Below are 25,507 nucleotides of genomic sequence, written 5' to 3'. Positions count from 1 at the left end.
GTGTTCTGAGTAGGGTAGCAAGTCTGCCCTTTTTTAGTGGTTCAACTCCACTTCTTAGTGGAATTCATTCCAAACTAAGGCAAACTGTTAACAAGCTTTATTTCTCTTGTGGCAGAGTCTGCTGGTTGCTAACCAGTATCAATTTTCCCTTGCTTCGTTCAATTTTCTTCAGGGTTGCAATCCACCTAGATCAAAGATGACATTTTCTAGCCTTCCTAGGTGTGGCCATGAGACTAGGTTCTGGCTAAAGAGATGCTATGGGAACTGTTGTGTGGAGCTTCTGAAAAGGTTTCTTAGAAGGAAAGAGTGTGTTCTCCTTTTGGCCGCTTGCCCTCCCTCCCTCCTCTCCTTTCTTTCCTCCATCTCCCTATCTTCCTTCCTTCCTTCCTCCCTCCCTCCGTCCCTCCCTCATTCCTAATTCTGGAAACATAAGTGATGGCTAGAGCTCCAGCAGCCAGCCTGCACCATGAGGTGATTCTGAGTGTGAGAGACACGTGTTACAATATGGATTGGAAAGTCACAAGGAATCTGGATCCCTGGTGACTGTCAAACTGGGAACTTCTTTAATGAGAGAAATAAATAATTTTCTATATGGAGTCTCTAACTTTATATTCCTCTTAGATTTCTCCTTCTTACAGATGTGACAGGTGACCCATCTTCACCTTAAAAGATAACATGTCTGAGGGGAAACTTAGTGAGCCCTTCTGGTGCCCAGAGATGATGAGAGACAGAAACAAAAGAGGGAGCCATCTCAAATAGCGACAGTGACCTGTGTAGTGGCTGCCTCTCCTGGGTGTGTTCGCTGCGCCTTGCATACACTGGGCACGTAAGACTGGCGCCTTCTCCAGTCTTCAGAGCCTCTCTGTAGGATGAATATTATTATCTCCCATTTTCTGAAGAAGGAACTGAGGCTCAAAGAAGTCCAGTGATTTGCTTTAAGATCTCAGTATGTTTCAGAGTCAGAATTCCCAGGCTTTTTACCTCCCAACTGCTTTTCTATGACAAATGAGACCTGCTTACTGAAGGTTCCTCTCTAATGACCTGCCTAGCAGTACAAAATGACTGATAACTCCCAAAGAAAATTTCTCCTGTGTAATTTCTATGAAAATAAAGCACAAGATACTTGAAACCATAACCTCATAACAAAGGGCTGTGATAGATCTGCCATTAAGATTATGTACTGTCATCAGGGGCTTGAGGGAAGGCTGTTGCTTGCACTTGGGCGCTGCTCAGCCTGCACTATTGTGCTCGGGAGCCCTGTTTTGGAAGAAAAGAGCTGGACATGCCATGGGCAACTACGTATTTGTGAAGTCTTCTTAGGGTCTTCACTGGGTCCTTGCTTGGAAGAATAGATCTCAAAGCTATATGCACAGGCAGGTGTAAAAGGCTGAACATCAATGCTCTTTCTATTTTCTGTCAGCAGTCAGGTACCTTATACTTTGCCACTTGAATTGGGAGACCGGATAGTTCTTTTTGAAAGACCATACTGAGGAATACAGTTATTCCTATTACCAGTGCCACCCAAATGCAACAACAGTGCAGGTCATCAAAATGAGCATATCACTAATTAAACCCTACTCTGCCAAAGAAAAATCCTTTTGTTATTCTTTCCCAAGTTTATTTTGAACACTGTCCCCAATTGGAGAAGGAACTGTCCCAAGGAAGCAAATTTCTGCATCAGTTTCTGACAGTGTTGCCACATTTCATGATCTTCCAGGGGAACAGACTTAGAACAATTTCTAGATAATAGTTATTACTTCTTCAGACAATGCCTTGTCTCTAGAACTGACAGAAACTATTTCACTATTTTAAATAACCTTCTCTATTGATCTGCTGGAATCAGGTCATATTTTATAAATATCCACTGTGTTCAGTACAGCTGCAATTACTATGTGCCATTTTGTTGGACTGGCCTTGACCTCAGATGGCTGGGACATATTTCAGTGTTTCGTGGCTGAGCTGAGGTAAGAAAAGAGTAAGGGACTTGATTTTATGAACACACACAAAAATGAGAATTTGTGATCGCTCTGATTGAAGAAAAGCCTTTTAGGAGACTATCTGGTCATGAATGGTTGAAAAGAGTGAGTTCCTTTTATTTACCTTGAGATTGGGCTCTATCCAGTAGGAAATTGCCCCTGACAATCCTACAGCACACACACCTCAAGACGCCGGGTGAATTCAGAGCCCACGTTAATACGAGTACTTGGGCTTTAATAGATATATACCTTTCCCTCTATTCTTCTCATTTATTTTCCAAATAGTTAAGTTCTTTGAAAAGTTGCACTTCCCAATTTAAAATTGTTCCTTAGTGTGAGATGCTCCAATTAAGCATTAGTGTCTTTTTTCAAGTTATAATTAGTACGTTACGATGTCCGGGCTTGCTGATATATTTTTGCCTCACAAATCTACCACAGCAAAGGTGGCAAAGGCAAGATTTTGTTAGAGGAGGCCATATAAGCAATTGTTCTTTGACCCCAGTTTCTCTTGGCTCTTCATAGCCTCGATGTCCCGACACAGACACTCCGTGAACTTAACCATGACTTGCAAACAGGGAGCATGAAAATCATTTTTTTTCCAATCAATTTAATCTTTTGTGCCTTTTAGCACTAAAGGCTTCACTTGTCACATCTGCTTTTAAAAATTTGTCACTGTTGTTTTAAATTAGCAAACAAAGCAGGAATCCTTAATTAATAGAAACTTTTCTTTCTTTTTTTTTTTTTAAGATTTTATTTATTTATTTGAGGTAGAGAGACAATGAGAGAGAGAGTGCACAAGCTGGGGGACAGAGGGAGAGGGAGAGGCAGACACCCCACTGAGAAGGGATTGGATGCGGGGCTCAATCCCAAAACCCCAGGATCATGGCCTGAGCCAAAGGCGGAAGCTTAACCCACTGAGCCACCCAGGAGCCCCAGTAGAAACTTTCCTGAATGTAGTTTGATATTTTGAGTCACAGCATTAAATAGCTTTGGAACACACGTGTATCAATGTATATATTTTTTTAAAGATTTATTTATTGGGGCGCCTGGGTGGCACAGCGGTTAAGCGTCTGCCTTCGGCTCAGGGCGTGATCCTGGGGTTTTGGGATTGAGCCCCGCATCCAATCCCTTCTCAGTGGGGTGTCTGCCTCTCCCTCTCCGCTGGGAGCCTGCTTCTTCCTCTCCCACTCCCCCTGCTTGTGTTCCCTCTCTGGCTGGCTGTCTTTCTCTGTCAAATAAATAAATAAAATCTTTAAAAAAAAAAAGATTTATTTATTTGAGAGAGCAAGCGCACACAGGGTGGGGGAGTATAGGGCAGAGGGAGAGAGAGTCTCTTAAGGAGACTCCGTGCTGAGCATGGAGTCTGACTTGGGGCTCGATCTCACAACCCTGAGATCACAACCTGAGCTGAAACCAAGAGTTGGACGCTTAACCAACTGTGTCACCCAGGCATCCCCAATGTATAATTTTAAAGCGATTTTTCAGGTTTTGTGACTGGTAGTAGTTTGTTTAGAAAAATAGAATACCTGGGAACTTTAATAACTTACATTCTATCTTGATGTCAAATGGCATCTCTCATTTTAAACGATCCCCCCTTTCACCTAACTTCACTTTTCAAATCTACTTTACCATGAACTTAAAAAGTGGATGGTTATTTTCTAAGTACTTCCACAGTAACTAAAACCCATATGATTATTTAAAAAATTATTGTTAGAAACTTGTTTTATTATTTTCCCCTGGATACTTTAGTAGAACGTGGTCCCGTGGGCTGTGGTATAGATAGTGCTAAAACATTATCACAGTGTTGAGAGAAGAGGCATTACTCAGTAGGCTATAATGACCCTCCATCAACTTGTAACCTGTCCTTGTCTCTAAAAAGGGCACTTCTGTGTAGAGGAAATTGTGGGGTGATTGCAAGACTACCCGGGAAGTACTTGCACCCCAGGACCTTGGAGTCAGTTTCATAGAAATTTATAAGAAATTGGAAACAAATGAAAGGCCTTGCCAACTCAAACAAGTATGGAAAAAATGTCAAATTCAGAAAAACAATGAGTTACTTTGAAAGGAATATATATCACTACCAGCTGAATTTTGTTTTAGAATTTTTAGGTAAGCAATAGGTTGATTGAACTGGTTTGTGGCTCTCTGGCAACTTTAACTGGGAAGGAAATATGCCCTAAATGATGAGGACCCCATCTGCTTAGACGGGAAAACGGACCAAGATCATATTCCAAAACATGACCTCTTTAGATACCTCATTAAGAGACATGGAATCTTTTACATGAAATTTCACTCTAAATTCTGAAAGCTAGAATTATTCTTTCTCATGACCGTGCTCTTATTAAACCACATTATTCATTAAAAATATCTTATTGAGTACTTACTATTACATCAGAACTGTGATAAACCTAAAACATTTTAAGAGAAAAGATAACTAGGACAACTGTAATAAAATTATTATAGAACCATTGGAAGTGGACTTTTAAAGCAACAAGCCATAATCATATATCATGATTGCTTATATGAAAATAATATGTGGAACTTACATATTGGTATTGGCAGTTGATGTCAGCCATTCGCCAGCTAAACCAATGATATCCAATCCAGTGGAGAGCTGGTTGAAAAATCGAGGATGACCTGGGGAGATGAGTAACAGGCAAGCATCAAGGCAAACCCAAATTTTTCAAGCTGTCTCCAAAGCAAAACGCTGGCCATATTGATGGTGCCTCTATCCCAGTAGTCTAACAGGACAGCCCAAGGATCTTGGGAAAGGAAGGGTGGGTTGATCCAAGCTATACTAACCTTTAGCATTAATGATGTTCCTCAAACTTATGCTTCTGAAGCAGAATGATTTTAAAGTTAAAAAAAAAAATTCTATGTCATGAGACTAATTATCTTTCCAGTATCTAATGTGTTGATTTTCAGATGAACTTCCCTGTCATAATAATTTTTTGAATTACAAATAAGGATGTGGTGGTCCTAGTTTTATCTATAAATATTTCAACTTTTAATTTAACATCTTGAGGATTCAAGATCAAGTAAATCAACATTTACCATTGGAGGAGAGCCTGCAGGCCTCAGAGAGGGTCTGTGGCTCTGTGGACCAAACCAAGCCTGGGGAAAGTGCCAGCTCTGAGGCTCATGCTGAGGGCATGCCCTCCCTGGATCCCTGTGTCACTCAAATATGATGTCAAGCATTGGTGTGTTTTGCCATATATAGTCAGGTGACCATTAAACTAAATTTATTGCTGAGATGACCTGGCATTTCCTCTGTGAAACAGAGGCAAATAGAGCCTCCTTTATTCATCAAGTTGTTAGTAAAATAACTGTTATTACTTGATAACTCTAAAACCCTTTGCAACACAGAATATGCTTTAACAGGCTTTGTTCTCAGCAAATTCAGGATTGTTGCCAAGTTTTGGCCAACTCGGCGTTCACAGGAAAACTCAATCCCACATCAGCAGGCTTGGCTAGACTGTCTCGAAGGTGTCAATACAATAGATTATCTAGGGGTGTGTGACAGAGAACTGGTGTTAGAGAGATATGCTGACTGCTGTGTTTCCAGTAGAAATTGCTTTTGCCTCTGAAATAACTGTCAGAGAGCTAGTGTTTGAATGTTCCTGGTCTGAGACCCCTCTGTGAAAATGTCTATTCTTCCTTGGATGTAAAGGAGACTCATTTAAAACATCCAGACTATGACTTCTTATATCAGAATATACTAATCACTGCATCTCAAGAGTCCTCAAAAAAATAATACTGATATTCAGGGAAAAAAATGAAAGAAGCATAAACAGTAAGCTTAGTGTAATTATGGGCCCAGATTCCAGACATTCATAGATTACTCTAAATAGCTTAAACTTATCCACTTCATTCTACTTTGCTCAGTGCCAACAGAATCTATGAGATCTCTTGCAACGTAACAAATTTTGTTGATATCCATTAAAAAATATGCAATATCTGTTTGAAAACTTGTAACAATAAGCATTTCAAGACAAGACTAAATATATATATATTTATCATAAATAAATGGAATCACACTGTTTGACAATGTATCAAAACCACTCAATATGGCAGAGACAAAAGATGGACAAAGATAGATAGATTGACACAAATGCCCTCAAATAAACATGAAACAGTATCTCTTTGTCCATAGAATATACAAAGGAAATGAAGTTGTCTAAAACCTTACTTTTATCTTACGACTACAGCATTATCCCCCCAAAATCTTTTTTTTTAACATTTTATTTATTTATTCGACAGAGATAGAGACAGCCAGCGAGAGAGGGAACACAAGCAGGGGGAGTGGGAGAGGAAGAAGCAGGCTCATAGCGGAAAAGCCTGATGTGGGGCTTAATCCCATAACGCTGGGATCACGCCCTGAGCCGAAGGCAGACGCTTAACCGCTGTGCCACCCAGGCGCCCCTATGCCCCCAAAATCTTATACCAGAATTTCTATCAAGTAACAAAGTGACCTATTTTAAATTTCAATTTCAACTCTCTATATTCAATGAAATAACAGATGATAGATGTGGTACTAAGTCAGGTAGGGGGGAAAAGAGTTATTGTTCAAAGTTAACTTTTTCAACAAATTAACTTCAAGGAAAAAAATGGAAGGGGAATCTATTAAGAGACATACTAAGCAATTACAATGTGGAGGACTTGCTTGGATCCTGACTCAAATGAATTATAACATTCATGAGACCATTAGGAATTTGAACACTGACTAAATATCTGATATTAAAGAACTGTAAATTTTGGATTTTTTTGATCTCACAATGATATTGTGGTTATTCATTCATTCATTCATTCATTTTTGAAGATTTATATTTTATTTTAGAGAGAGAGAGAGCACATACACGAGTGGGGTGGGCAGAGGGAGAGGGAGAGAGAATCTCAAGCAGAGTCTCCACTGAGTGTGGAGCCCACCACAGGCTCAATCCCGTGACCCTAAGATCATGATCTGAGCTGAAATCAAGACTCAGCCACTTAACTGACTGAGCCACCCAGGCACCCCAAGTGGTTATTTATTTTTTTAAAGAGTTCTTGAAGGGGTATCTGGGTGGTTCAGTTGGTTAAGTGACTCTTCATTTTAACTCAGATCAAGATCTCAGTGGGCAGGGGAGTCTGTTTGAGATTCTCTCTCTCTCTCCCTCTGCCCCCCCTTCTAAAAAAAATAGAGTTCTTGAGAATGAAGAATATTTATGGATGAAATAGTGTATCTGAGATTTGCTTCCATATAATAGAGAAGAGGGGAGGGGAAGTGGTCAAAGTGAAACAAAGTCGTCAGGAGTTGATACGAGTTGAAGCTGAGTGTTGGTTACATAGGGCTCATTATACTCTTTTACTTCTGTACATGTTTAAACTTTTCTGTAATAAAAAGTTTAAAAAAAAAAAAACTAGGGAAGTTGGTATAGCTACTGTGATTGAGGGCTGACCAGTGTCTATGTCAGGTCGTGAAGAATCTATACATACTGGTTCCTTTTTTTTTTTTTTCAGAAATATTTTATTAATTTGTAAAGAAATTTCCAAATACCATCATCCCTTCACAAACTGCACCCAGCTTAGTATGTTTTCACTATTAAAGCCCAATTCATTATTTTGGCTAAGTATTAATATCCTTTAAAAAAAAAAAAAGGACCTTCCACTGTGGGTAGCCACCTGTGGGGTTTACCCTATTGCTCTGATCTGCATCGAAATTAGAGCTCAGCAACCAGCAGCTGTGTTCTCATATGGCAGCAACGGTCTACTTTCCCAAGGTGAACACCCTGAGATGCAGCGGCAGGTTTCACAAGGCCTGAGAGATGGTGAACTCTATAAATGTAAATATTTGCTTCCAGATGCTGCGCTGATGAACAAGCTAAGAGGAGTCCTACCCCAGACTCATAGCAGTCCACGCTCCTGTGGCCAAGGGATGCTTTCATTTTGTAGGCAATATGAGCTGTGCGTTATGACAAACCCATGTATTTTTCTTTGGAGGACACTATTTGGAGCTTTAATGATAAAAGTACATGGTCTCATCTCTGAGAAAGGGCATACAGGGAGGTATGACAAAATAAAAAAACACTGGACTAAAGCAAGTCCAGCTAAGACATAAAGGGAGAATCTGGACTCTTTTTTATCCAGCTATAAACACTACTTGATCTCCATCAGGAATAGGTTAGCCATCAGACCAAGGGGAGCCATAACTAAGTCGATGAGTGTGCCTTTCTTTAAAAATCAAGCACAGACTTTATAATATAATTAAGTCTTATCCATCCTGCAGTTATTTCAGTAAGCTACACTTATTTCAATGGCATTGGCAGACCTCAAAAGCTGTTTGGGATTCCTTATTTAAAAACGCCTCTTTGGCCTCATTATTCCATTGTAACACTTTGTTTTTGACACCCAATAGGCTTACTCAGCTCTGTCACCACCAAGCTCCCTAGTCTTCACCTTAAATCTATTTTCAGATGACTACCAAGGGTGAGAGGGATAATAAAGGAGAGGGAGAGAGAAAGAAGAAAAAAGAACAAGGGGCTACCAGGGGCTCCCCTGTGGTGGCAAGTATTCCATGGACTTCCGGTTCCTGCAGAACTGTGTGCCCAAGAGCTCGGGAAAGCCAGGCTGCTGGGGGGAAAGACAGCAGCAAGAAGAAACTGTTGCTTTAGTTCTAGGCTTAGAAACAGCCAGATAGAGATCCAAAAAGTCCTTGAACCTGAGGCACCTGGGAAGTAACCACTTTGGCCAGGACCACGGATTAGAGAGGGTTCCTGTAACATGAAAAGGAGGCAAGTGGGCTTCCTCAAGGCCCCCTGTCAGAGATAGGATTTAGTGACTCAGAGCGTCTAAACTGCAGAAGCTGGAGTGTGATGCAAATGGTGTGTATATATGTGACGTTTTTGCCTAGCCAACAGAAGGTGCCGTGGGTAGAATTGTGTCCCTCAAAAAGATATGATCAAGTCCTAACCCCTGATTACTGTGAGTGTGACCTTACTTGGAAAGAGGGCCTTTGCAGATGTAATCAAGTTAAGATGAGGCCATAACTGATTGGAGTAGGCCTAATCCAAAGATTGGTGTCCTTATAAGAAGAGAAACCTTGGGACACATTCACAGGAAGAAGGCCAAGGGAAGGTGAAAGCAGAGATTAGAGTGATGCATCGTCAAGCCAAGGAATGCCCTCGACCGCCAGAAGCTAGAAGAGGCAAGGACAGATCCTCCCCAAGAGTCTTCAGAGACGGCATGGACCCGCACAACTAAATTTCAAACTTCCAGCCTCCAGAACTGTGAGAGAATACCTTTCCGTTGTTTTGAGTCGCCCAGTTCGTGGTAATTTGTTACGGCAGCCCTAGAAAACTAATACAGAAAGGGAGGGAAATGGGCCCAATTCTCCTCAGTTTTAGGGACCGGCAAGGGGTAGGATTTATCAGAATGAAATAGGCATGAAACGGAGGAGAGAAAAGAAGTAGAGCGCAGGTCATTCTGCTCTTTTTAGATTGTGAATAAATCCAAAGAATGAAAACTCTTTATACAGAACTTGACAAAGCACCATGTGTTTGTATTTTTAAATTTATGTTGACGACAACAAATGATGAGCTTTTGCCTGGGTTGGGCCTTCCACCCACGGCCATGGCCACGGCCACGCCCACACCCAAGGTTGTTCGGTGGCCACTGAACACAGGGCTGCCTTCCCTCACACTGTTTGTGCTTCACCTTCCGCACGGGTTTGCTGTCCTCAACTGGCAAGGGTGTGACGGAGGGCAAGCCTCCCGCCGCGTGTCCATCTGGCTCTCACCCTTACCTGTACGGACGCCGTACTTCAGGGTGTCTCTGCAGTCAACCAAGATCTGCTCCAGGGACTCGGGGTGGTCCGACAGCTCCAAGTTGAAGCCCTCCATGCCTTCCAGCAGCTGGTGCGGGTGATGGAAGTCCAGCACCTTGGTGGAGCGATCAAAGGTCTTGCGGACATAGTTGAGGAGTATGTCTACCACTTCCAGTAGGAACTGCACGGTCTGCTCCTCACCATTCTTAGCCGGAAGCAGATCTGGGGGGGGAGCCAAGAAGCAGTTATCGCCTGGCTTGTGTCTAGACTGCCTCAACCCAGAAATCCCTAGTATCAGTCACAGTATCTTTACAGACCTAATTTATCCCAGGTTATGTATACACATGGAGAATCTGGTGAGTGCAGGGTATGACTCCACTTTTTTCCCCAGAAAAATGCACGTATATCTACACACACAAGTTTCACATATACTTTCTGAAGGTTGACAGACTTTCCAGTAGTTAGACTGCTCATAATGGAGAGCTTTGAGAAGCCATGAGAAGCCTGTCATGGCTGTTGCCCACGTGCAGGCTGACTGGGCACCTGTCAGGGGCGTGGTGGAGGAGGCCTCTGCCCTGCTCCCCCGTGACCAGCTGTGTCCCTCTACATCTGTTCAGACACTGGCCTTCTGGTTGGTCATTACGATATGCTTGATGGTGAGGGCTCTGTGGGTAGAGGCAGAGGTCCCTCCTGCAGAGTGGTCCTCTGTAGTGTCCTTAGGAAACAAGAGCTCGAAGATGGGGCTCAGAAAGGTGGGAGAGGGAACTCCCACATCTCTCCCTCTTGACTTCATGCTTTGGATGTCTGGGAGTGACTTTGGGTTCCAGCCTCTGGTAGGCAGAGTCAGGCTGGGTTAACCAGGGAGGAAAACTGTAGGGGGTCCCAACTGAAGTTGTCAGTCATAGCTCAATAGCAGATTGGCTGTCCATGATGCTATGTGTGGATTCCCTGGATTATCTCTGAGGTTTTGTGAAGTCTTATTGACTATTTGGGTCTGGCCTCTGTGGCCTGTGGGGAGTGGAAGGGGGCAAGGGGGGGTTTACCTTCAAGCTGTTCAGGAGAGATGGGGAAAGCTCCTCCTGAGACCAGAGTTGTGGGGACAGCAGTAATAATGAAAGATCTCCAAAAGGAAAATGAGTTTCAGGACAGTACTTGGTTGTAAGTCCCAGATACACAGCTTCCCACAAAGTGATTTTGTCGTTGTTGCCAACATTGGAGGATAAATGCTATTATGGGAATCACTGGATTTTCTTATATGTAAGATTCCCTCGGATTCTGAGAGTCTATGAGACCGTATTTGTCCCTGCATGTGTCTTTGAAGTTGACTGCTTTTACTGACAGCCCTCATCCAGCTTCCAAAATGATGAAGTCCTGAGCCGTAGAGAAGAAGGGAGTATGTTATATTTAAATACTGGAAAAATAGTTTCATGACAGTTTGGAAAGAGTCATGATAGTTTTGGTCAAAGAAGTTAAATTTCAGGAAAAATTCAAGAAACCCAACAAGAAACCTACTGGATGGTACTGGACAGGACCAGGGACGGTTGGGGAGTGTTGGGAAGGTAGGGGTTGGAAACTACCTCGAGCAAACAGATTGGAGAAGTCGGTCTCCGTGCGCCGGAAACGGCCATCCCTGTCACTGTTTTCACAGGAAAGCAGGTTCTTGGAGGACTGCCTCTCCTTGAAGGCGCTCACAAGCCGGCTCTTCTCTTCCAGGCTGTTGGTCCTTTGCAAGAAGCCTGTAGCATAAGATGCTGGGTCAGAGGGAATGTATTAAATTCCCAGTCTAAGAGGGTCAGCTGCCAGGCCAGATCCACTGTCCAAGCAGGGTTCTTGCTCCTCCTGAGAAGAAGCTGAGTATCTGCATTTTATATATAAGGGCTTTGGCACTGCTGGCCTTCAGGCAGGGAAGGGGCAGTGCCAAGTGTCATCAGTGGCACAGACCCAGTCATGCAAGAGAGAAAAACAGTAAGCAAAGCCCATTCTCCTCTCTGAACATGACTCTGAACTCAGAATTAAGTCAATTGGACAGCTTCCACTCCAGTAAGCAGCCCCAGGATGGGGTTTTAAGGGGAAGGACACAATCGGAGAGGATGCTGCTGGCACTGGGTTTATGGGCTGTGCAACCGGAGGAAGGAGGGGGTGAGGACCAGCAGAGGGAGGAGGCAGTGAGGACCAGCGCGGAGGGTTAGGGAAGATGCTTTCCTTGGGCACCAGGTAATGCTCACAGGGTTGAATGTAAGTGTAATTTTTCCGACCCAACCCTGAAGTGCAGCTGTCTCCATATAACACCCCCTCTCCTTGAATAAAGGTGTTGGGGAAAGAGACAAGGAAGCCTAAAAGCTTATGTGTGGTGACTTCTAATTCTGTAAATACTTACTGAGCACCTATTGTGGAAAAGCCCTTTGCTAAACATCTAGGCCAGGGGACAGATAAAGATAAATGAGACAGATCTCCTACCTTCCAGGAACTTACAGTTTGGCAGAAGGTAACCCATGTTGTAATAAAGCCAGAAGGCCATCCCAGAACCCCACAGAGCCGAACTCCCGAGCCCAGGGTGGGATACAAAGCACCTCAGCTCTGCCCCTCAGAAGGCGTAGAAATCTGTCCTATCTGAGGTGAGCAGCGCAAACACCGCCAGTGGCAAACAGAGAAGCAGGCTGAGGCAAAAGGGCTGGAGACTCTGCCAACTAGGAGCACACTCCTTCCCTTCGTACCCACACCCATTCCTTCTGGGGCTCAGGACCTGCTGACCCACTCCTTCCCTCAGCATCTCCTCCAATTATACCCCAATCTTAGCCCAGAATGCAACACACTGAAAAGAAGAGCTGTCTTTGTAGATACCAAGATCCTTGGGGAGTCATGCACATTACAAGACAGGCTTGGAGGAAAGTCCCAGGAGGTTCGAGGAGGGGCAAGTTAATCTGGGGAACTCAGCTTTACTTCCCCAGGACTGCAGTTCAGTGGCAAGAGGTGGAGGAAGGAGGGACACAGGGGGAAGCCTGCAGTGATTGGAATCCTCCCGCACACAGGAGCAGGGTCTATTTTTGGAGGGAAGAATAGGAAGGTAGAGGCACCAGGCCTTTCATTGTTCCCAGCGCCTTGTAAACTTATCACTAAAGCCCCGAAGGACAGCAGGAGGGAGGTAAGACACTATAATAAAGATCCACACTTGGATGTAAAGGCGAGGGTTTGTATCCTTTCCCTCACCTTTCCCCCTTTCTGAATTTCCCACACAACCCTCAGAGTCCAAAACCAGGAGCCAGCACTCATTTGCCAGAGGCATGTAGGAGCACCTGGCTCCTGAATTGCAAGATTGCTCCCCTGCTCCTGGAACAGTGAGCTATGGAATTTGCCAGGCTGAAAAGACCAAATCCATGTGGCCTAATGGAGGTGAGGTCCTGCCAGCTGAACTCCTACTCTTTAGGTCTCTGACCTCTGGTTGGCTCTGACTCACTCCTTGGGACAGCCTTAAGTCTCTACCTTGAAACGCCTTAGGAAAGCCTTTCCTCTGGGCAGCAGGACCTATGACCTTGATTTAGGCTTTGGATATTATCTCCAAAACTGACACAGGCAGTCCCAGGAGTATCCTGATAGGAGTGAGAGATGACAATTATGACACAACTTGGAATCTGCATCTCATCCCTGGACCACACTGCCTGGAGTGCGCTAGGAATCCGTATTTCCTATAAATCCTATATTTATCTTTTCAACAACATGCTTGCATTGCATTATAAACTGTGTAAAAACCATTAATTTGCTAATATAAACACTTAATGTATATTATTATCAGAATAACACTATCTTGGAAGGTATTTGTTTTCTAAAATATTGGAGGTCTCAAAAAAGGTAAAGGACCAACATCTCTCTTGGCTCTGAGAGGCTCTGGGAAGAAATGTATGCTTCTCCCAGGAAGACCAGGTGGTGGATGACATTGAAGTCAGTGCTTTGACAACTTCCCTGGCTAGCAAGGGGTCCTGGAAGCAGGGGTCCCTGAGACTGAAGCAGACTGTATTCTCTCTTGCTCTGCACACCACCTGTGAGGACCTAGTTTCAGCAGTGAGTGACTGATAACCCGGCTCAACATTCCCAAGAAGCAAAAAGAAAAGCAGAGGCAAGCCAAAGCTGCATTTGACTTTGGTCAGCTTGTTGCACCCTGGCTAGCTTTAAGGGGAGAACAGGAAGCAAGCCCTGTCATGACTCCTCCTCTGGGAGGAGGGGAGATCCTGAGGCTGGTTCCTCACCCCTGCCCCCAAACTCAAAGCCTACCGGGCCCATTGAGTGGGGAAGAGTATAGGGAACTAGAGAGCACTTGGCTTGAGTAAGTTGTTTCCAACCGTGTGTATGAGCTATGCATGGCAGAAGGGCACCCAGCCAAGGTGGTAAGTGGGGGCTGAAGCCCAACCCCCCTGCTTTTGTTCCACAAGCTATAGAATGGAATTGCATCTACCTAGAGGAAGGAACTTTTTTTTTATTTTTATGGGCTGAAAATACCTTGCCAGATCTCCCCTGCCCCAACTTCTTTTCATTTCAAGAGAAGCCAGAAATACAGAATATTTGAAGTCTTTCTCTGTTTAAAAGTTGTATGGCAACTGACACAAAATTAAACACACACACACACTGCATGGGCTAAATAAAACAGCTCATAGGCTGTAGCTGGCAGCCAGTTCGGGACCTCTGCATATCTAAGTGATGGAAGGCCAAGGACACACTGGGAAGTTAGCAGAACCCAGAGCCTCTGCATCTCCTTCTATTTAAGTCATGTCGCCATGCTTATAGCTACCCCACTCTACCTCTTGGCTAACCCTAGGTTTCTTCTACCTGATTATTTCCCCAGGGGATTCTGCCTCTGAAGCAAAGGGTACCACTAGTGAGACCCAGAGCCTTCTTTGCAGCTTTCTTTCCTGGCTTCCAGGCAAGGGAGGTGGGAGAGGGAGTGGGAGTTGAATCCTGGCAAGGCACTGAAGATGTTTATGGGGGTCACCCAGGGCAATGGATTTGGAGGTGAGAAGAGGACAATTAATTCCATGTTGTCTTAATGTGAAAGGTCAAACCAACCTGGATAGTGTGAAGGTCCTCCAGGCTCATGAATGTCTGGGATGAAAGGAGTTGGGGTGTCTGTGAGTGGAGGGGGTGGCCTGTGGATTCAGGTCCAAACCAAAGACTGAACTTTGGAAAGCCAGAGTTGGTCCAAGGCAGCCAGATGTTTCGTTTCCTTTCAGAATCAAATCTAGCGTGAAGCCTCCTAACCTGTGCCCCTCAAAGCTTGCATTTTAGCAGAAGGCAACTTCCCCCTCAACAGACTACCAGCCCTTTCCTCCTGTCAAACAGGTTGCAACTTTCCTGAAATTAGTGTTGGTGTGTGTGTGTGTTCAGAAGAGAAGGAAACTCTCTGAGGATGGAAGCCCCCAAATGTTCAAGAGCTCTCCCTCATAACTTGATGCAAACTCGGGGGCCCCTATTCCCGGACCCATCGAAGCTCAACTCCTTCGTGCCCGTTTACCCTTTAGGGGCACTTAGGGCTTGTCTCCGGAAGGGGCTGTTAGACCTTTTTTCCCCTAACTCGGAAGGGGGCCGCAGGGGACACGGCCTGCGGCGCGAGGCCGGGCACAGAGAGTGCGGGTGGACGAAAGTTGCGGGTCAGGCAGGCCCAGGACCGCGGGGAAGGCAGCCCTCACCCCAAGCCTCCCCCACCCTGCGGGCGACAGCGGCGGGCGCCCCGGGCTCACTCGGTTCTGCTTGCCCGCCCGCATGACAATGACGGCAGCAGAAGCCGAGCGCCGTGGCCGCCGAAGGGACCGGGCGCGAAACGCGCCATTAAGCCGGGAATGGCGGCTGGGGGAGGGGGCTATTTATAGAACAAAGCTCTGCCGCCTCCAGCTGCCCCCGCCCGCGGCGCGGCCCGAGCCTAGCCCCGCCGGCCTCGCGTGCAGGGGAGAGGGCCAACCCCCGCGCCGCCCCGCGGCAGAGCTGGGCTCTCCCTGGGACATGGCTGGGTCTACGAGTTGAGCAACGCTTCCTCACCTTGGGTCAAGGGGACAGAGCCCCAGAAGCGTCGGGAGGGCGCCTCGCGGCAAAGCGGGGAAGGGAGGGGGTTCCCGGGAGCCGCTAAATACCCCCTGTCCGCTCCGGCCCCAGCTGCCGCCTTCCTCGGGCCCCCGACGCGAAGAAGCTGGAAGAGCAGGCCCAGCGACCGCTCAGGGGCCGGCTCGCGCTCCGGCGCTCGGGGCTGGGGCGGGCGTACCCCGCGCCCGCTCCGCCGCTATCTCCCTCGCGCAGCCGCTGACGGATGGCTCTTTAATAAGCCCCTCGTTAATCTTCCCCCGCCCCTCCACCCCCTGCCCGAGGACGTCCGTATTTTCTGGCCCGATAAGGCTAGAGATTTTAGACGGTGAAATGTAGCAAGGAAAGCAAGTCCTCATTGTTCAGCCGGAGCCACTCAGCTGTGTCCCTTCGAACAAATCTCCTTTTTTCCTTTAAAAAAAAAATGACATCCCTTGGGCATTTTCATTTCAGACCCTCACGTCTCCGGAGAACGGTTCTTTCTCCTCTCCAGCTCCCAGATCTATTTGTCTTCCTCTCTGGCAAGTCATGCCCGACACCCCCTTTCTCCTCTCGCGGCCCCACACCCCCGCCTGCCCCCTTTTCCTTCCCTCTCCTTCAAGGGCAAGCTCAGCAAACCCTCCAGCCCGCGCCGCCCTCACCTCCCCCAGGAAGGCCACTGAGGGCTTCAGGCAAAGAATGAAAGAACGAAATCTGAATCCGTTTTGGTATCTCGGGGCAAATTCTCAAGCTGGGGAGGCTACTTTCAATGTACGCTGGGGGGGGGGGGGACGACGTGCCAGCCTCCCAGTCTGGCGGAAACCATGCCTTAGGCCTGCTGTCCAGGAAAACCAGACCAGTTCCCGTCTTCTACCAGACCTTCCCCCACGCAGGTAGATCGGCGCTGAAGCGGGCAAGAAGAGCGGGGCTGCCGCGCGGGGGCGCTGTGCTCGCGCTCTGCGCCTAGACAAGGAAAGCCCCGCCATCTCTCCGTAGTCCCGGACTCCGGCAGAAAAGGTACCCCCCAGCCGGGTCAAGGGAAGGCGAAGGAGGGTTAAGACTTGTAGAGGGGCGTCTCGCCAGGCGTCGGGGCTGTAGGTACTTTAGAAAACCAAACCCAAGAGCAGGGATCTCCTCCCTCTTGCACCTCACTCTCCCAAACCTTCAAAACCCGAGAGCTGCGCCGCCCTGCTGGGCCCCAGCGGGCCCTTCCACTCACCGCATATCTTGAGCCCCAGTTTTCTGGTGCATCCATGGGCCACGCCGCACCAGGTGTCGTACGCTAGAAAGCAAAAGAGGTGCGATCAGTGAGGTTCGGAGCGTGCGGGACCGGGTCGAGGGCAAAGGTGTTCTGGGGAGGAGAAGGCAGGTCTTTCGCCAGTGGTCCTCAATAAAAACTCCTTCCTGAAAGGAGCAAGAAGCCAGATCCGTGGGACGACGGGCAGACTCGTGCCCCTTCCTGCTCCCACTTTCAGGTATAGAATGGTGTCTCTGAAAGGCCGAGCACCCATGCGGCCCGCCAGGCCTTCAAGCAACCCCGGCGGGAGGAGCCGGAGAGGCGAGATCGGAGTGGGCCACGTACAAAAGACCCAGCCGGGCGGCTCATGTTACCCAGCACCCACTCGCCAGGCCCTGTCCCTTGGTCCCCACCCTGCAGACTCGAAGAGCGACCACAGCAGCCCGGAAAGGGAACACAGAGGCATCTGGGACCAAAACGTCTCATAATTTCTTGGCGGGTCTCCAGCCGAGTGGCAGCTTAAAATAAACTGGCATGAAATGGGGTCGCGGAAGAGTTCAGGAATTAATTGGGTGAAAAATAGTATTTGACTAGATGATCGGGCTCGCATGGCTGCTCTTCAGTCGGACCCAGAGTCGGGAAACAATAGTGCGCCTCCGGTCCTCATCCCGGATCCCCTCTTCCCAACCTGCCCCTCATTAACCCTTCCCTCAGACGTCTCGGGTCTGGAGCAGGCGAAGGCGAAGGGAAATGAGGAACCTTTCCTCCGGGTCCGAACGGCAGACCTAGGAGCCGTTGTATTTTCCTTCTTTACCAGGCTGTTCTCAAACTCCTCAAGGGTCTATCCTGCCCTCGAGGGGTTCAGCTTGCAGGAAGGAGCACGGGGGTGCCTGTGGAGCCCGCGCGCGCTGGTGCGGTGGGCCCAGCGCGAAACTCCCTTCGTATCTCTCCAAGCAAGGCGCTTCCAATCACTCCCATCCCCCACCCCACCCTGGTCCGAGCTTTCAGCTCCGCGCGAATGTTGGCGGCGATAAGGAGAGTGACATCCATTAAACCGAGGCACAACAGAGCCCCAGCGGGGAGAAGAAATAGACCGACGTCAGTGAGACAGCGTGTCACAGATGGAGTTCCTGCCACAGACAGGAAATCGGTGCGAAAGCAAAACCCTTATAATAATACCTGGCGGGTAAAGAGCTGTTTCCACTCAATAAAGTGCTTTCGCTTTAAACAGCATCTCAGCTAATCCTTAGAACAACCCTATGAAACAAGAAGAGTGTTCATCTAAGACTCATTTTACAAATAAAAACATTGAGATTCAGGGAGGTTAAGCGAATTTCCCAAGGTTACTCAGCTAGGTCATTGGCGTTCAGACCCAGTGCACTGCCTTTCAGAATTGGGGGTTACAGTAATAAAGGGATAGAGGGATGCAGAGGGGAAGTGAAGATCCCCTTTGGTGTATCGAAGGTTCAGAAGACCACGTGGCGAAGGGCAGGGAGAAGGGGTCGCTGGAGCAAGAGGCTGAGTACGGTTGTGCGGATTGAGCAAGGCCACCTCCCAGGAGACCTTGGAGGAAGAGAGAAGCGGAGCCGGCTGGGCAGGCGAGGGTGTGTCTACAAGGGAGGACGAGAGCGGGTAGAGAGCTTGGGGTGCGCATGCAGCCTAGGGTGCCCACGCCTCAGCTGGGTTGCTGGGGGCGAGCGACGGCGTTCTCAGCACAGGTGTTGCACGCTCTTCCCAGGCAGGGTCCTCGACTATCTTCCCTCTGCCTCGGTGGCTTCCGGGCGCGCCAGGCCATGTGCGAACTCAGGTCAGCGCCTGCACCGGTTCTGGCCCTGAGGCTGGGCGAATGCGCTCCACCGCGGGCTGCCGCCGGGTGGTAACGTTAACCCGGTGGGGTGAAATGGGGGCAGGACTCTGAGGCGGGTGAACACAGCGGTCGCCCTGCCCTGTCAGGCAGCAAAAAAAAAAAAGGGGAGGGGGCGGGAAATGTGGAGAGGTCTGGAAAAGAAATCCATCAAGGCCAGAGCAACAGACAAAGGCGGGCAGGCCTCGCGTTCCTCCCGGCCTGATCCGGCCAGCTCGGCCGCCAGTGCCCGGCTCACGTGCCACCAGGGCTGGCGGCTCTCCCGAGCCCCTCTTTGTTGTGTGGGTAATTGTAGCTCGCCTGGGGGCGGGGAGAGGGAGCTGCAAAGCGAAGTGAAACGCAGCCTCAGGACTTAAGGCCTCCGGACCGGGAGCCAATGGTAGCGCCAAGGGACTCGAGAGAGGGCTCCCCGGATAACGTTCCCCCATCTTCGTTGATGGGAACAATTGACATTTTCTCAAGCTAATAGAAAGTGCCATAAAAGCATAGCAATAAGCCATCCTAACCACACTGCCATTCCTAAGCCCCTCTTATATAGAAAATCTGGGGCTGTTACTTCTGGGGCTGATGGGGGGTGGGGAGGACTCATTTCAATAAAATTGGAAAAAAAGAAAAACAATTCCCTCATCTCCAGCCTTCTACAGAAAGGTAGGAAATAAATCTGAATTAAAGACAGATTCTGGAAATGGGCTGAAGAGCACACTGAGCTAGACGTGGGGAAGCATAGAGCCCTCTTCCCCCCTTTTATCTGGTTCCCCTTTTCTTCTCTTTTGCCGACCTGTCAATTGCTGACAGATCTGCCCGGGAGAAAAGAGAAGGGTGCTCTCTCCTCCCGCCCTGGAAAAGCTTCTTGCCGCTTCCTGGCTCCCCACCTCTCTCCACTCAGGTTGCTGCCCGCTCCTTTTTTTTTTTTTTTTTTTTTTTTTTGTCTGAGATGTAATTAATTGTCTGAAATGTCGAGGCTCAGTCTCAAAGCATTTTATGCACCTTTCCCGCCCCTGGCTTCTCCCTCACTCGTCAATAGCTCGACGCAAATTTGGAGCAATTAGGGACCCCGAGTTTTCTAAAAGCTGCAATTAACGTCGAAATTTCCGCTGATTATAGACTTCGAGCACAGCGCAGGAGGAAAAGAGGAGGGGGTCAGATCTTGGCTCAAAGAGAGCTGGAGACAGAAAACTCTCTATTCCAGCCGGGACTACAGTCTCCTCACACCGCCCTCTGCCCTGACCCCCGTCGTCCCACCAAGCCAAAGAAACCACACACAACAAAAACAACACTCTCGCCGCCCGTCCCTTCCCCGAAGCGAAGCCAAGGATCGCCGCTGCTCGAACCTTGCGTGGTTCCCACTCTCCAGCGCCCCAGAATCATCTGGCATTTCTGGCAGTCAAACGACCTCTGGCCGAGACCCAGGTCAGGGCCCCATTTCTTTCCAGCCTCCATGGTCCCCGCGCTCCCCCTTCCCTTTCCACCAGCGCAGCCTCCGCACGTCCCAGCGCCCCCATCTTCCCCGCAGTCCAGTTAATAGGAAACTGGGGCAGAACCTACTTGTGGGGCGCAGGTTGGTAGTATTGGGGTCCGCTCCCGCATTCGAAGCGGTTGCGGACGAAGAAGGGGTAGAAGACGCCATCAGCTTGGTCGTCCCGGGGCCTCTGCTGTCCGGGGTCCTCGGCCAGTCGAGCGCAGGAACAGGCTGCAAAGAGAAGCTAGAGCAGTGCGGGGAGGGCTTCCGGGGTCCGGCGCGGGAGGCCACTGAGCGGCCGGGGGCGCGGACGCTCCCCCCAGAAGTCTGGGCTTGGGACAGAGAGGCGGGAGGAAGGGCACCTAACGGGCTGAGTCGGGGTGCGCGGAGGGGAGGAGGAGACGTGCGCGCGAGCTCTGGGACTCCGGCGCAGGCACCGTAGCCAGGGGCTGCTCTCTCCGGTCTGGCGGCGGAGCGGGGTGACCTGGAGTGCAGCTCAGAGACTAGGGTAGCCCAAGGCCAGTTCAGGACGTAAGGGTGCGGGGGATAGGGCTAGCAGGGCAAGGGAGGCTCAGTGCGCGATTTTCCAGCCGAGCCATGACAAGCCCCACTAGGCTCTCAGCAGCCGGAGGGCGGGCAGGCGGGGGGGAGTGCGCACGGGGCGGGCACGTCTGGTTCGGTGTCTGGTTCCCGTTGTTGTGTCTGGCTAATTCCCTGGAAAGAAGGAGTCTAATGGCTCTGTGGATCGGGGACTTTGGGGAGACAAGGTGAGAGGAAAAAAGGTCCACACCTTTACGTTCTCTCGGACTGGGTCGGGGAAGAACTACAGTCACCTTGCACTCTAGGCAGCCAGAAAGCAGCGGGTCGGAACCTTGTCTCCATCTTGTCCCACCCCGTTTTGAGCCATCTGGAAGCCCAGGACGAGGCTCTGTCCAGGTTTCTGTGTTCCCTCTCCACCCAACTCTCTGAGGTCCCCGGATTTTTCGCTGTACAAAGCCGAAGAGGTTGGGTGAGGCAAGAAAGGGGAACATTACTGGAGAAACGAACTTGCCCTCTGCTCTCGGAAGGAGGCAGACTAGGATCTGTTCGCGACGTCCCTGGACTGCGCTCGGCGCTGGCGCGATGGCTACCGAAGGCCCCGGGGCAGAGAGTGCCGGCCAATCTGGGTAGATCTAAGACCCGGCAGAGTAGCACCTGCTCGCCACCGCCTTCACCCGCACCCTGGGATCCCACACCTAGCCCAGCGTGCGCACTCAAACTGTAACGGCGGCCGCGGTAGACCGCAGCTTCTGGGGAAGTAACAGGTTACCGCTCGGAGTCGCGCCTTTGGCTGCTGCTACTAAGGAGCCTTTTGGTGAGACGGGAGCTCACAGCCGGGAAGCGATGGGGAAAATCCTCTCTCCACTTCAGGCGGGTGTCAGCCTCTGGGCTTCCCCAGGCGTGAATTTCGCTGGTGGGGGTAGGATGAGGGAGAGGTCGGGGGTCGCTGCGCGAAGCGCACCAAGGGAAAGCCGGGAGTAGGGCAGACGGAACGCATTCTGCTAGGGAGGGTAGATGGCGGTCGCTGCGAGTGGGGGTTGGCCAAGAAACCGCGGGTGAAGAGGACCCAGCTGAAGAGCTGAAGCCGGGCACTGGGAAGTCCAGGCGGCCGCGCGCTTACCTACCTGGGCTAGGCGGCAGCAAGCCGGACGCTCCTGCCGCTCCTCTGCGCAACGCGCAGCGATCCTCTCGGCCCGGGCCCTGCCACAGGCGTAATCTTCCCGGCGTCACCTCCAGCTGCCGCCCGGCTCCCGCCAGCACCGTCCCGCAAGCGAGCGCCGGGAGGAGAAGAGAGCGGTCGGGAGAGGCAGCTGGTAGGCTTCGGGGGAGGCGGGGGCGGAGTGGGGAGGCGGGGACCGCTCGGCGGGGGAATCACGAGGCCGCTGCTCGCGGGGGCAGCTCGTCGGCAGAGCGGTGGGGCTCCTTTGCAGGTGCCTGATCCCCTCTGGAGCTTTAAAGGGCGATTATAAATCCAGATCACGGTTTGGGGCCCGGGAAAAAAAAAAAAGGCCCTATGAGTAATCCAGAATGTACTCAGCATGCTCTATTTTTTGAAAGAGGGTGTCGGGTAAGACGAGGGAAAAGATAATTCCTATGAAGAGTTCTCCCTCGTTGAGTGCTTCTTCATTCCTCTCCCCCTTTCCCTTCCCCTCCCATATCTTCGAGAAGACTAGAACAGTGGCTTTGCCTCTTTCCTTGCGGTTCCCCCAGATCTACGACCCCGCTACTCTTTCCTGAGTAAAAGCGAGCTCTGGTGTTGTGTCCTCGTTGGCTCTCTACTGAGCCAGGATTGTTGTAAAAGCAAAGGAGGCAGAGACGAGGGCAGGAACACTCAGACCCCAGAGGAGACCTCATCTTTCACTTCAGTTTCTTCATCCAGCTCAGAGCCTCCCCAAAGTACTTTACCTGAGGACCGCTACCCAGTGGCACCCGCAGAGAAAGGTCCTGTTTCCCACCCACTATGCACTCCCTGCTAGCTTTGGTCCCCTTGGTAATAGGGAAAGAAGTCCTCCTGATTAATCACATCTGAAGGTTAATAACACGCACGAGCGCTGCTCCACACAAACGGGAAACCCGAGCACAGAGGTGGCCCAAGGGGCAGGGTGGGGGTGGGCAACGGACCGTCCCTCCCAGCCCTGCCCTCTCTCCTCACTCCCCCTACGATTTTGCGCTCCTTAAGGATTCTCCCTTTGCATTACTTAAGCATATTTAATGAATTGCCGCGTTCCGAAAAGCCCCTCACAATAAGAAGGCGTTCACCCAAAAGTTTCCACCAGGGGGCGCCAGGCACCCAGAGACCGCGAGGCCCTGGGAGGGCGGGTCTTTCCTCCCTGTGGGAGCTTACACCTGGAAGGGCTGTCTGGACTCTGTTACTCTCCTGCCTCTTCAAGCCATCGCTCAGCCAGCCTCGTCACTAATGTACGTTCTCCTCTCTCCTCTACCTCAGTTTCTTTTTCTTTAGGGCAAAAAAAGTTGATCTTTGTGTCAGGGTGATACCGTGTAACCAATGATTCCTTTACTCGTTACACAGCGGTTTTTCCCCCCCTTGTTGCGGTGCAGCAGGCAGGGGTTATTTATGGACACGTCTGCGGCCTTGCTGGTCCAACGGAAGCCCGTACCTTCTATCTGAATGTCTTATCTCCTTTCACCACGACACTGAGGGGATGCAGAAAATCTTACTAATAACCGAAAATTCCCTAATAAGATCGAAGATTCCGCCCTGAGAAGATATAGTCCCATCAGTAAGAGGGATCGCGCTCTGAGATTTGAAATAGCCGCGTTGCCCTTCATACTGAAGAAAATACTGCCGTCCTCTCTCCACCTCAGAATAAAAGCGCGGGTACTTTTTAAGGACACAAAAGCATCCTGAACGGCGGACGGGCAGTCGCGGCAGCTCTGGGCGCCAGAGCTCCAGGCTGGGCAAGGTGGGCGTGCCCACATCCCTTCAAAACCTTGCACCGCTACGCTTGAAATGTGCGGTTTACTCCGAAATGAGGCTCGGAATTCCACCCACGCCCCCTCCTCAAACCTCCCTAAATAAGATGGTTGCATCAATCAGAGAGCCCAGTGCCCATGCTAAATCATGGAAGACGCCAGGAGCAAGGAGACTGGCGGGAGGAGGCAACAAATAGCGATGTCCCTCATGGTCAGTTGTCCCAGAAGGATGCCTGCTCACCCTGTCTCCCCAGCCCTCTCCCTAGACCCAAGATTTCCCAGAAAGGAAGATTCGTTTACTTTCACCTGTGGCTTGAGATTGAGAAATCTCCTTCTTCTGACCCGTGTCCAAAATGTTCACCCCTAACGTTTTAGCCAAGAAAATGATTCCTATGGTAAAAGAAATCTACAAAAAGCAGGTATCACAAATTAAAGTTGAGTCCGTCTAACTGTGAGGACATCCCTCCCTTTCTTCTTTATGGAGGGGGAGGGAATGAAGTCTCGTCCTTAATTTTAAAATGTTTAACTAAATAACTAGAAATTAGGTAATTAAACGAATATTTATCAATCACTTACTATGTGACAGGCGCTGTTCTCAGAAAGTTTTACACCGTTCCAGCAACTTATATTATATCTGCACTTATGGAGTTGACATTCCAGTTAGGCAGGGAAAGTAACAGACTTGGGGACTTATGGTTTTGGTTTAATTTCCAATTATCTCCCATTCCAACCTAGACTCTTGGGCTCAGCGAGATAAGGAACTAAGGGCCTGGAATTTCAGCCAGTTCCAGCACACAGAGTTGGGACACGGGGCAGGCGTTTTCAGAACCGAGGACAGCGCCCGCCGTTCTGTCCCTTAGGCCTCCCTTTAGTCAGCTTCAGTCACCAGCTCTCGGCCAACCCGCCCCACATACCCTGCCCGCCTCCCTTCCGGTTGTAACTGCTGTGTTTTTCCCTTGTTGGAGTGGGGGCTGGGGATTAGAGTATTTCGTCCTCTCCTTCTCGGTAAGAATTTGTAGTGAGGGTGGTTGTGGTTGTCGTTTGGCTCTTTAGAACATTTGGAATCCATATTTTTGTTTGTTTCTCACTATTCTTTTTATCTTTTATTACTCCCGGGGTGGTGGGGAGGAGATGCTGTGGACAATGAGGGTGGAAAATAGATATCCTCTACAGGGACTCGAACCGGTGGTGAGGGGTGGTCCGGAAGGGAGTGGTGTCCGCCCAGCTGTTTCGTTTGCATTTGATGTAAGGTTTAGAGCTTTGAAGAAATGGGAACACCAAGCCCAGAGGGGGAAGGAGTGGGCGAGCGAGAGCCCTCCGGTCTCTCCCGGGTGGTAGGGGTTTCCGAGCCTGCAGCCCGGGCTACTCGATCCTGTCCACCCAGGACAACCTTCCTTTAGGTCAGCGATGGCTGGGACTTGGGAACACGACCCTCCGCCCACAATGCTCTTTCTCAGGGATGTTTAAAGATATTCCAAGCGGATTTGGAGCCAAGCCTTTCAGCAAAAGAAAAAAGGGAATGGGTGGGAGGAGAGTAAGGCGTGGAAGGGGCCCCAAACAGGCTGCGGGGGAGATTTTTATGCGTAAAATATGGTCCACGTCAAGGTGAGTAAATAAGAAATGTTAGTCTTTTTTTTTTTTTTTTTGACGCATTTAGCAT

General features: G+C 49.4%; 1 protein-coding gene across 2 annotated transcripts in view; it reads right to left on the bottom strand.

Annotated features, from left to right (window-relative positions):
* Positions 1-20,565, bottom strand: part of GAD1 (glutamate decarboxylase 1) — a 38,038-nt gene extending 17,473 nt beyond the window's left edge. The window contains exons 1-5 of one of the 2 annotated variants that reach the window (XM_026492582.3): positions 20,460-20,565; positions 17,033-17,095; positions 11,352-11,510; positions 9,754-9,996; positions 4,523-4,613 (exon numbers count right to left, since the gene is read on the bottom strand). In XM_026492582.3, coding sequence (XP_026348367.2) covers positions 4,523-4,613; positions 9,754-9,996; positions 11,352-11,510; positions 17,033-17,095; positions 20,460-20,541 — 638 coding nt within the window. In that variant the 5' untranslated portion in view covers positions 20,542-20,565. The remainder of the gene's footprint in view (positions 1-4,522; positions 4,614-9,753; positions 9,997-11,351; positions 11,511-17,032; positions 17,096-20,459) is intronic. The other variant, XM_044381656.1, reaches the window with a different exon arrangement.
* Between the last annotated feature and the right edge of the window lie 4,942 nt (positions 20,566-25,507).

Source organism: Ursus arctos, unplaced genomic scaffold (assembly GCF_023065955.2).
Source record: "Ursus arctos isolate Adak ecotype North America unplaced genomic scaffold, UrsArc2.0 scaffold_1, whole genome shotgun sequence".
NCBI classification, from domain to species: domain Eukaryota; kingdom Metazoa; phylum Chordata; class Mammalia; order Carnivora; family Ursidae; genus Ursus; species Ursus arctos.
Note: the sequence above shows the minus strand (reverse complement) of the source record. Positions and strands in the feature narration are given on the sequence as shown.